This window comes from Mus pahari, chromosome 17, assembly GCF_900095145.1.
Source record: "Mus pahari chromosome 17, PAHARI_EIJ_v1.1, whole genome shotgun sequence".
Classification (NCBI taxonomy): domain Eukaryota; kingdom Metazoa; phylum Chordata; class Mammalia; order Rodentia; family Muridae; genus Mus; species Mus pahari.
Window position 1 is genome coordinate 20427612 of NC_034606.1, and position 11645 is coordinate 20439256.

General features: G+C 40.4%; 1 protein-coding gene and 1 pseudogene across 2 annotated transcripts in view; one reads left to right on the top strand and one right to left on the bottom strand.

The window, feature by feature from the left end:
* Window positions 1-11199, top strand: part of Colec10 (collectin subfamily member 10) — a 50475-nt gene extending 39276 nt beyond the window's left edge. The window contains exons 4-6 of one of the 2 annotated variants that reach the window (XM_021217022.2): window positions 3863-3916; window positions 6237-6332; window positions 8719-11199. In XM_021217022.2, coding sequence (XP_021072681.1) covers window positions 3863-3916; window positions 6237-6332; window positions 8719-9110 — 542 coding nt within the window. In that variant the 3' untranslated portion in view covers window positions 9111-11199. The remainder of the gene's footprint in view (window positions 1-3862; window positions 3917-6236; window positions 6333-8718) is intronic. The other variant, XM_029548135.1, reaches the window with a different exon arrangement.
* On the bottom strand, window positions 5175-5785 carry LOC110334957 (annotated as a pseudogene).
* Window positions 11200-11645: the final 446 nt, after the last annotated feature.

Sequence of the window (11645 nt, forward strand, 5' to 3'; positions counted from 1 at the left end):
CACCATTTATTGAAGATGCTTTCTTTTTACCAGTGTGTATTTTTTGGCTTCTTTGTCAAAGATCAAGGGTCCATAAGAGTGTGCATTTATTTCTGGGTCTTTAATTCTATTCCAATGATCGATTTGTCTTTCTTTTTCTGCACCAATACCATGCAGCTTTTACCATCATTGCTCTGTGGTACAATTTAAGGTCAGGGATGGTGATTCCCTGAGAAGTTCTTTTATTAAGAATTGTTTTGCTATCCTAGGTTTTTTGTTTTTCCATATAAAATTGAGAATTGCTCTTTTCATGTCTGTGAAGAATTGTGTTGGAATTTGGCGGGGGGGTGCATTGAATCTATAGGTTCCTTTTGGTACAATGCCCACTTTTACTATGTTAATCCTACCAATCCATGAGCATGGGAGATCTCTCCATTTTCTGAGGTCTTCTTTGATTTCTTTCTTGAGAAACTTGAAGTTCTTGTCATACAGATCTTTTACTTGTTTGGTTAAAGTTATATCAAGATATTTGATATTATTTGAGACTATTGTGAAAGGTGTTGTTTCCCTATTTTTTCTCAGCCCATTTATCATTTGTATAAAGGAAGGCCACTAATTTGTTTAAGTTAATTTTATATCCGGCCAATTTGCTGAAGTTGTTTATCACCTGTAGAAGTTCTCTGGTAGAATTTTTGAGGTTGCTTACTTATGTTATCATATCATCCTCAAATAGTAATATCTTGACTTCTTCTTCTCCAATATGTATCCCCTTGATCTCCTTTTGTTGTCTTATTGCTCTAGCTAGAAGTTAGAGTACTATATTAAATAGATATGGAGAGCGTGGGCAGCCTTGTCTTGTCCCTAATTTTAGCAGGATTGCTTCAAGTATCTCTCTATTTAGTTTGATATTGACTGTTGGTTTGCTGTATATTGCTTTTATTATATTTAGGTATGGGCCTTGAATTCCTAATCTCTCCAATGATTATGATTCTATGTAAGTGCTATTGTAAAACATTTTAATGTGGCAGTCCATATGGTAACTGAAATAACAATTAACTAATTGTTAGATGGGTAACATACACAGAGTGGACATAATGCAAGTGGAAGATTAATTTGCAGGGAAGCTAAAATGAGATACTTTTATGCTACCCAGAATATGTAATTTTTACTGAATTGATGGCTTCTGAAGTTTCCATTTAATAGGTTGATCACAGGAAACTACAACTATAGAAATCAAAAGCCCGTAAGAGGAGATTACTGTTATCTATATTTATTTTATGTCTCTCATAAGACTTATCCAGAATAGTTACTGTAACAGAATTAGAATCCATATTCAATCCATACCAATTTGAAAGAGATTTAAGTGCAAGCAAAATATGAATTATAAGAAAATAAAGTATTAAACCTGCATCATAGAAGAGTATTATTGCTCTAATTGATGGTGCCTTTGGAAACATATATTCATGATTTTATGTGAATTTTTATTGCAAAGACTGCTATTTCCTTCAGAAATTTTCTAGTTCTTTTTTTACCTCATATTATTATACATACTTAAGGGGTATGATATGATATTTTGATACATATGCACATCACATATCCATCCCCTCAAATACTAGATCTCCTCTAGCCATTTGGACATAGAGAACACATTACTATCGACAATAATCGCCCTGCTGTGCAACAGAACATCAGGGCTTGCTGTTGCTAAGTCTCAGTTTATTCCCCTGTACCAATCATTTCCAACTTCTCCTGATCCTAGCCTTTCCAGTATCTGCTAACTATTGTCCTACTGTCTGTGTCTTCAAGACTGACTTTTTTCAACTTCCATATATGAGTAAAGTCATGTGGGCTTTGTCTTTCTGTAGCTGGCTTATTTCACTTGGATAACATTTTCTCTTTATTCGCCTTCATTAGATCATCAGCCAACACATCTGTGAGGCATTGTGAACTAGGAGGTCAGAAATGGTTGGGTTCGAATACCAACCCTGTCATTCAAACTCTTGAGCATGTTATTTGCCTACATGAACTCAAGTGCCTTCTGTTGTAAAATGAAGGCAATCAGATTGCCCACCTCATGGGATTTAATCTGATAATGTAAGTGAAGCATGCATAACAGTTGGCAATTTATTTATATTTAGTAAATTTCCATTCTTCTATTAACTCATTCTCACAGTCTTGTCAAATTTACACGTGAGGAAATGAAGAATCTTTAGGACACAACTAAGATGTCAGCAATCTTCCTCAGCAAGGGACTTGACATGTTCTCGTGTGTTTGTTTGTTTGTTTGTTTGTTTGTTTGTTTGTTTTTCTCACCACCTGTATGATGTCTGCACCCTTTTATCTACTGCTGCTGAAGTTCTTGGTTACCAGGCTTAATTGCAAAGTAATTCCATCTTTCCTACTACTGTCCTATCTTTTCTCTTAAGAATATCATGTTTGTTTGAAGTGTCTCTCCCAGCCTTACCATGTTATGTGATTATTGAGTTCAGCATTGTCCACAGGCAAGTCCTATGACGTCTACTTTCCCATCTACACAGCACAATGAAGGTCAAGGGCCTCTTTCCTTCTGTTATCCAAGCACATGAATGTGCGACATCCCTGTAAAGAAAGTGTCCATACAGATCAGTTGAGAAAGGCATGGGAAATCTATGGTATCCCATTAAAAATGCTTTCTTCAACATATAAGAATCTTAGTGAGAAGTACTCAGCGGACTGAGATTGTCTAGACAGAGGGTGTCAGCAGAATGACACCCTCAGAGCAGATGACAGAGGAACCTACAGGCTTTACAGTGGCCTTGTGAGAGGTGACATCATGCAGACCCTATTGGATCATATGCCCAACTTCCTGCTTTCCCTTAGTTTGTATCCAGGTAGGACTGCCTCCAGCTCCTTCAATCTGGGTGACCTCCAGCCTGTGTTTATCCTTGGCAATTTTTTCTTCTGTTGTCAGATCACCTTTAATGCATGAAACCTCCTTTCACCCTGCCCAGTGTCTTCTCTTTAGATCCTCAGGAATCTCAGCCAAACTTGTTCTCCTGGAAATCAAAAGCCTTTTTATTCTTTTCAATTATTGTGTCTGATGTGGGCTTCAGGAGTTATTTTCAAGTTTTAAAATAGAACCAATATTTTTTTTTTATTTCTTTCTCCCTGTTTCAAAAGCCCTGCTTCTTTGAGAATTATTTTTTTGGAGCCTTCTGAGTAAGTAATAAAATGGCCCCATAAAAAAGAACAGAAAGGAAAATTACCAAGGTTGACATTTAGTCTAATGTGATATGACTCTGAAGAGCAGATATTTGCCTGTTACTTCCTTCCTAAAAAGTGTAAATGCCTTGAAGTCAGGAGCTGAATCTTGCCCTTCTGTGTATTTTCTCCAAGCACCTAGCTGTTTGTCTTATATAAAAATAAGTATTTGTTAAAATCATTTGGGGAAAAAAAAAAACCTGGGTTTTTGTTTTTGTTTTGTATTGTTGCCAAGGTCAAAGTCACATAGAATGACCTGGAAGATAGTAACTACAGGCAGCTCAGTGTGTCAATTAGTGGATACAGATTATTAAAGCAATTATGTTTTTAAGATTAAAGTGCTGCCCATTGTATTGGCTTTGTTACTAAGGTGAAGGCCATATTATCAGCAAGCCAAGTACCACACATTCTAATGTCCTTCGTATATCCTCCAAGGACGTTCAGCTATCAATCTAAATAAATTCTGGCTCACCTGATTATTTATGCTTATGAACAACCCAAAGCAAATCAGTGGTAAAAAGCCAAGGGATAATTTGGAGGCTGTTCCCTTTGGTTTTAGAGGTATACAATGATATCAGCTTGAAACAACTCACTGTTATTTAGTTATTGTGGGTTTTTTTTTTCTTTTTCTGTTTCTATTTAGGTGACAAAGGTGAAAAGGGTCTGCTTGGGATTCCTGGAGAAAAAGGCAAGGCAGGTATGAACAGCATGCTCACTTTGTTTTTGTTGATATCTGACACCATTCCAAATGTGTCCAGCTCGAAATTGCACTAAACAAAATATAAAAAAATAAAAAACAAACAAACAAACAAAAATACAAAACCCAGAACCCCTTTCCAGTCCTTCAACCTTATTTGCATGGACTAGAGGACATGTCCTGTCTGCACACTGGTGACTTTCCAAGCCCTGGGGAAGGGAATAAGGGCACATTCCATCCCTGCTGTGCTCACAGTGAGAAGCAAGCCCAGCCCAGCACATCATGGGCTGGAGCTCAGTGTCTGGAACCAAGAGAAATGTCCACCCCAGATACTGCCTCAGCAGCCATACCTTGAGTTGAGCATCTGAGCCAAATGCTGGCCTGAGATTGGCCCCCAGTGCTGATCTTTTCAGGTTACCTGGCTGTGAAGCCTGCCCTACACGAGCTGGTGGAGTCCTCAGAGAACTCGGCTCATAATGTTTGATATAAAGAAGGAAAGTAGGTGATTTAGGGGAAATTCCCATTGTTTCTTTTCACAATGGTTTGGAGAAGACTCATTCAAAGAATTGCCCAATGTTCCCTGTGTTTATCTGTGTATATATTATTTAAAGCAGTGGGCATTTTTCCATTTGCCTAATAAAATCAGTTTAATGTTTCATACTTCCAAGCAATAGAGAAATGGAAAACTCTATGCAGCAGCCATTAAAGAGAAATAAAAGACAGTCATTTGAATTTACCACCCGTTGTCTTTGATTCTGCTTCTCCTCATTACGACACGGGGCAGGTAGAACGCTGGGTAAGAAAGGCAAGCAGCGCCACACACAAAAATAATACTTAACCAGTAAGCCAGACAGCTGCCTCCTAAAAGTTAAACTGCATCTCTTCCCAGGATTTAAACATAGGCTTTGAAGCTGGACAGCCATACCCCACATGGATAATCAGAGTTAACATGTGATTGACTCATGAAAAGTTTCCTGTATCTTGGGAGGGCTGCGTGAGCTCATGAATGGTGCAGCAACACGAGCGAGGCCTTGGCTGCAAATACATTTTTAAGGAAGTTGCAAAAAGTTTCTCCTGAAATTGAGCAGACCATTTCCAACTCAACAAAAATACCAAACGGCTCTGCGCAGCGGATGAGCCGCTAAAGCCCTCATTTAGAGTTGTTGTTTTTATTTATTTTATTTTTTTAACGGACAAAGGCTTGTTTTATTTGAAGGACTGATCCATGTGAGGCCACAGCCAGGACAGAAGATACAGACACGAGGGAAGCTTTATTTCTTGGTCTCTTCCTCCTTGGACAGAGTCTTGATGCTCTCTTCCTTCTTGGCCCAGAGGTGCTCCGCTCCTCGCGGTGCTTTCGTGCTTCCTTGGTCTTAGACCTGCGAGCCTCAGCCTGGTCAGCGGGGAGCTTCTTGCAGGCCTTGTCTGCCTTCCGTTTGTGGATGTGCTCCATGAGAATCCGCTTGTTTGTTTTTTTAACACATTCCCTTTGATGGTCAGGTACAGGCTGTGACCCATATGGCGGTCAATCTTCGATTCCCATTATCTCCTGAGAAGCCGTTGTGGGATCCTCATCCTTCTCACCCAGGTCACCTTCTCGGGCATCCGAGCGTTGGCAGTACCCTTCCTCTTCCCTATGCCCATATGCCTGCCCTTCCGTCGGGCCAAGATGTTTTTCCAGCAGTGAGCCCGGGAATGGACAGTCACAGGCTTGCGGATGATCAGCCCATCTTTGTTCAGCTTCCTGATCTGCTGACAGGAGTTAGCATTGGCGATTTCATTGGTCTCATTGGGGTCCAAGCAGACCTTCTTTTTCTCACAGCAGAGGACACTAGACGCAAGCCTCATCTGTAGCCTGAGCATACTCATGGCTGCGGATGCAGCGGCCTAGAGATGTTTTTAAAAACTTATTCCAAACACTTATTTTTTATTTATATATTGTTATTTTATGTGCATTGGTGTTTTGCCTGCATGTATGTTTGTGTGAGGGTGTCAGATTTTGGAGTTACAGACAGTTGTGAGCTGCCATGTGGCTGCTGGTATTTGAACCTGGGTCCTCTGGAAGAGCAGTGAATGCTCTACCCACTGAGCCATCTCTCCAGGACCCCCACCCCTCTTCCAAACATTTCTAAAAGACACTTTATGAACTTTTAAAGAGAGAATAATAAATTGGAACCCTTGTTTTAAACATGTAGCAATTCATAGAGCTATGTAGTCAGGCTAGTAAACGATAGAAAACACTGAGACTAGAGAAACGGTCTTCTCCAACAGGTCATGGTGTGCTTCAACATGAACTGACAGTTTTGTCCTTGTTTACAAGGTACCATCTGTGACTGTGGCAGGTACCGGAAAGTGGTTGGACAACTGGATATTAGTGTTGCTCGTCTTAAGACGTCAATGAAATTCATCAAGAATGGTAAACATTGTCAACGCTTTGCCCTGTTTCATAGTCATTAATCTGGTCTTTCACCACTGCATTCCTTAGCAAGAAATACCTCGGGTCAAGCAAAAGTATCATAGTCCAAAAGTCTCTCAAAAGATCGAGTATCCTCTCAGATTCCAATATCTTTAATTTCACTGCACAGATCCAATCGTATGCGTGCGGCGTCTCAGTAGGAAAGAAGACTTTGCTAAAAAGTAGGTGTTAATCCCACCGAATGCGAGTAGAGACCATTATTCAAATTCTTTGGTCGAATTAAATAAGTTTCATTTTCTGTCACACAAGGCTATCACCCTAAATTGGGGTTTGAGAAAAATCACATCAAACAGGGAAAAGTTGGGCTTACATAACCCAGAATACTACAGGCCTAGGTTCCATGTTCCATGTTCCAAGGTTTTTTTTTGCTTATGTAGGAACCTAGCAGAACATTTCCAAATTAATTTTCTGAGCATCTTATCAGGGTGGACGGCATGTGGAACATGCCAAATTCCAGAAAATGGGTCAAGACCTGGTCAAATCCAAGTGTTACAGAAATAGGAATGAACTTATTTTGACCTCATAACAAGGTGGCTTTTAATCTTAAGATGGTGTGAGGCTGGTCCATCAAACAGAAGGAGAAGAGAGGAGATCTGAGCAAGCTATGCCAGAAGAAGGACGGACAGAGATCGAAACAGCATCTCTGAAACCATCCTAGTACCCAGGGCTACTTCCTCGGGTGCTTGGGGTAGCACATAACTGCTAACAGGAGAGCATTTGGTGGTTTTCAGTACTGTGTTCCATGTTCTGAGAGCCACCTGAAGCATAAAAGAACGTTCTGTCCAGGGAGACAGAGAGCAGAGTAGATTTTTCCTGACCCCCTTCCCAATAAATACATTCAGTACAAGTCTTCTATGTTCTTATAAATTTCTCAGCCTGTTCATTTTTTCTTGCCCCTTGTCCATTTCCCCACACTAATGAATACCAAAGTCTTCAACTTGGAAAGGATTTTATCGAGGGGGTTTTATTGAGGAATCTGATGCAGTGACTCTGGTCAATTTCGTCTGGCTGAACTTTCACTTAGTGTAATGCGGATGTATGTGTTGTACATTAGTAGAAGCAAACAAATACCATTGATTGCTCAGAGTCACAAAGTAATGATAGATACCTAGGAAATACCAAAGCTTAACTAAGCAACTTAATTGGTTATAACTTCTAGTTGCAAGTCATACTCAGATTCTGTATCTTGCAGCTGGAGAGATGGCTCAGGGGTTAAGAGCTTGTACTGTTCTTTCAGAAAATCCTGTTCAATTCTAACCACTCATGTCAGGCAGTTCACAACTACCTACAACTCCACCTCGAGAAAAATATGATACCATCTTCTGATTTCCACGGGCACCCTCATATAACATGCTCTATACAGAGAGAGACAGACACACATAACTATAAATAAAAACAAATTTAAAGATAAATCTTACATCTTACATGAATCAAACTGCCATGAACACATCACAGTCAAAAGTTATAACATTTCAGTAGATAAATTTTTTCTTAGTAAAGTTAAAGACCCCCAAATGAATACAAACCGCAAAGACAGTATTGTGAGTTGAAAGTCATTTTCAATATCTAGTTGAATCCCGAAAATTCAGTAGCAACGTCTTCCCTATAACTTTGTGGATAATCTCGATTATTGTATATGCCCGTGTTCTAAAACTCCTGAAGTGGCCAAAACAAAAAAAAAATCTCTATTGTTCCCATATTGTTCCTTGAATTCGCTTGTAATAAGATTTTGGCATTTCGTAGGGTGTTCTACATGTTAGGTTGAAGAGCATCAGACATAATGACTGACCTCAAGGCATTTACAGCCAAATGGAAGAAACACACAAGCAAGCAGAGTAGTCTAGGCTGAGTGGTATTAAAAGGAAATAGGAAAGGACAATGAGGACATAGAAAACCCCATGTCCACCAAGGACCACTGGAAAAGCTTCCTATGGAAAAGCTCATTATCTTTGAGATGTAAAGACCATCAGGGCCCTCCCAGGCATGAAAGGTGTGGGTCGGAGAGAGAAATGCGACATATGCGACACATACCTGATTCACAAGTGGCGAGATGCTCGTGTTAACTGGGCTTCTGCTACCAGGGGTGCTATGGGACAAATACGTGGAAGGCTAAGAAGGAAGGCGAGAGAGAACAAATGGTAGACTTTCATTTTGCACCCAATAAACGGAAAGGCACAGAAGAAATTTAATGAGTAACTACCTCATTATAACCTTACAACAGAGCTCTTGGATGCTCTGAGTGCATTGAAATGTGACAGTAGTATATAGGAATTTGCTTCTTTTTGTTCTGAGACACCTGATGCTACTCTTTCTCTCCTCCTCGCAGTTATAGCAGGGATCCGGGAAACTGAAGAGAAACTCTACTACATTGTGCAGGAGGAGAAGAACTACAGGGAATCTCTGACCCACTGCAGGATCCGCGGAGGGATGCTAGCCATGCCCAAGGACGACGTTGTTAACACTCTTATTGCTGACTATGTCGCCAAGAGTGGCTTCTTCAGAGTGTTCATTGGGGTCAATGACCTTGAGAGGGAGGGGCAATATGTGTTCACAGATAACACTCCATTGCAGAACTACAGCAACTGGAAGGAGGGGGAGCCTAGTGACCCCTACGGCCATGAGGACTGTGTGGAGATGCTGAGCTCTGGCAGGTGGAATGACACAGAGTGTCACCTTACCATGTATTTTGTCTGTGAGTTTGTCAAGAAGAAAAAATAATTGTCCTCATGTCACCCTTTCCCTGGGACTTTTTAGTAGTTGCTTTTATCTATCTTTGCCTTCCTAATTGCATTGCTTTTGCTAAAATGACGTAAGGGCTATGACCCCCACTATCTTCTTCTGTGTTAGTTGTGACAGTTTTGTACATGATGTTTACTTGGAACACTCTTGAAGATCTTTCTCTTGCTTCTCTATTTAACCCTCTAGCATAACAGAAGGAAGACACTAGCACTCAGAAGGGGAAGGGAGAGGTAGTTCTGAAATGATACAAGTTATAGGCCTTCTGTTATATTGCCCCCTGCTATTAATGACTCCATTTTATTTCATAAACACGTTCCTGTAGACATTCTTCACCTTCAACATAAATAATCAAGAGGGAAGGGTTCAAACCTTCAGAAAACTCTAAAAGTGCTAAAGTACTACCCTCTCTAGTACTTTTAGAGTACCTCCCCCTTCCAGCTAATACATCATTCATGGAGAAATTTTATGGGAGGCCTTTCACTCTCTGTTAATTAATGTTGCTGGAGACACCCTTTCTATTATTTTGACACCACAGAGATATGTCTGGCACAGCATTTGGAATGTGCTAAGAGTCCTCATTGACTGAGTTGGCGACAGTTTACCTTGAGTTGCAGATCAAACCTCAAAGCGGCTTTAATCTGGCATTTGACAATGAACAGTTGAACAAAACTCTAGCGTCTCTCCTTAGAAACGGATGCCCTGCTTATGGGTTGTGACACATGATTAGATTGTTTAAAATGCTGGCAGAACAGTTAATGAAACAAGAGAAACAGATCAACAACATATGTTCTCCTTAAACCACCTGTTTATGACTTTGCCCATGACTAACTGGTGGTGAGAAGAGAATACTGCCATTGGCTATGTGAATTCACCAAGACTCACAAGTACCCATCCTACGGAGTCCAGAAAGATGACATAGATAGATGAACTAAGAGGGGTGAGGCCCCTAATCCACTAGTCACAGTCTGCTCTTTGAAGGAGCCAACTACTTCTTAGCTGCTGCTGTTGATGCCACCAAGGACCCAGAATGACTCCAAGCCAGTATCCTGACATTTGAACTGAAGTCTAATGGCTGGAACTTTATAACTCCATATTTATAAGTGTTGACAATTAATCAATATCTAACCTAGACTGTAAGACCTACAAATGTCTGTTAACCAAATTATGAACTTTCCATTTCCACCTCTGGGGAAAGTTCTGAAAGTTCTAATTTTGCCAAGTGTCATTAGGAAATAATGACTTCAACGTCAGGTCTCCCTTGAATGACTTATTCAGTTCAGCTCAATAGGACAAATTTGTTAAATCTTTGACATTTATCAGGTTATTAAAGTAGTCACAGAGTCTCTTTTGAGAATGTGGCATAGGATATTTTGAAGGCCGAGCAGTTTAATATAATTACAAATCAAGGCATCACGCCAAATACCAGCCAAGATCTCAGAGAATTGGAACACTCAGAAACATGTGGAGGAAAAGAAAAGGCTGAGAGGAGAGAGAGACAGCCAAGTGCAAACCCAGCCTAGGGCGGCTCCTGTTGGATTCATGTTTACAATTGCTCTGAGTCCCTGAAGTCTGAATATTTTGAACATATGGCAAATGCTATCATTTCCATTATAAATTTATAATGTTAACAATCATTCTCTCAGTAACTCATCTCAGTTTGGAAGACATTTCTCAGAGTAGATGACAGTTTCAAGGAATAAGATCCATTCATTTCTGCCTGGAAGAACTTCTTAAGACATTACATCAGAACTCCATGAAAATGAGTACCTTTTTCTATTTATTTTTCATGTGAGAGTGTCAGTATAAAACCAAGGCTGTCCTTGAACTCAAAATCTTCCTGCCTTATACTCTTGGATGCTGATTGACAGCTATGCGATACCAAGCCCAGCTGAAAATACACCATTCAACGTGTTCTCTTTTAGGAGAACCTCTACACCTCTTTGATCAAGGCAGAAATATTTACTGCCATTTTCCAGTGAAGCACTGCAGCTGTAAGAAAGACCATCCAGAGACTGCCCCACCCAGGGATCCATCCCATATACAACCACCAAACTCAGACACTATTGTATATTCCAGAAAGATTTTGCTGACAGGAACCAGATATAGCTCTCTCTTGTGAGGGTCTGCCAATGCCTGGCAAATACAGAAGTGGATGCTCACAGTCATCTATTGGGTGGAACACAGGGCTCCTAATGAAGGAACTAGAGAAAATGCACAAGGAGCTAAACAGGTCTGCAACCATATAGGAGGAACAACAATATGAACTAACCAGTTACCCCCACACCCCAGAGCTCATGTCTCTAGCTGCATATGTAGCAGAGGATGGCCTAGTCAGCCATCAATGGGAAGAGAGGTTCATGGTATTGTGAAGATCATATACCCCAGTACAGGGGAATGCCAGGGCCAGGAAGCAGGAGTGGGTGGGTTGGTGAGCAGGGTGGGGGGAGAAATAGGAGGCTTTGGGGATAGCATTTAAAATGTAAATGAAGAAAATATCTAATAAAAATGCCAAAA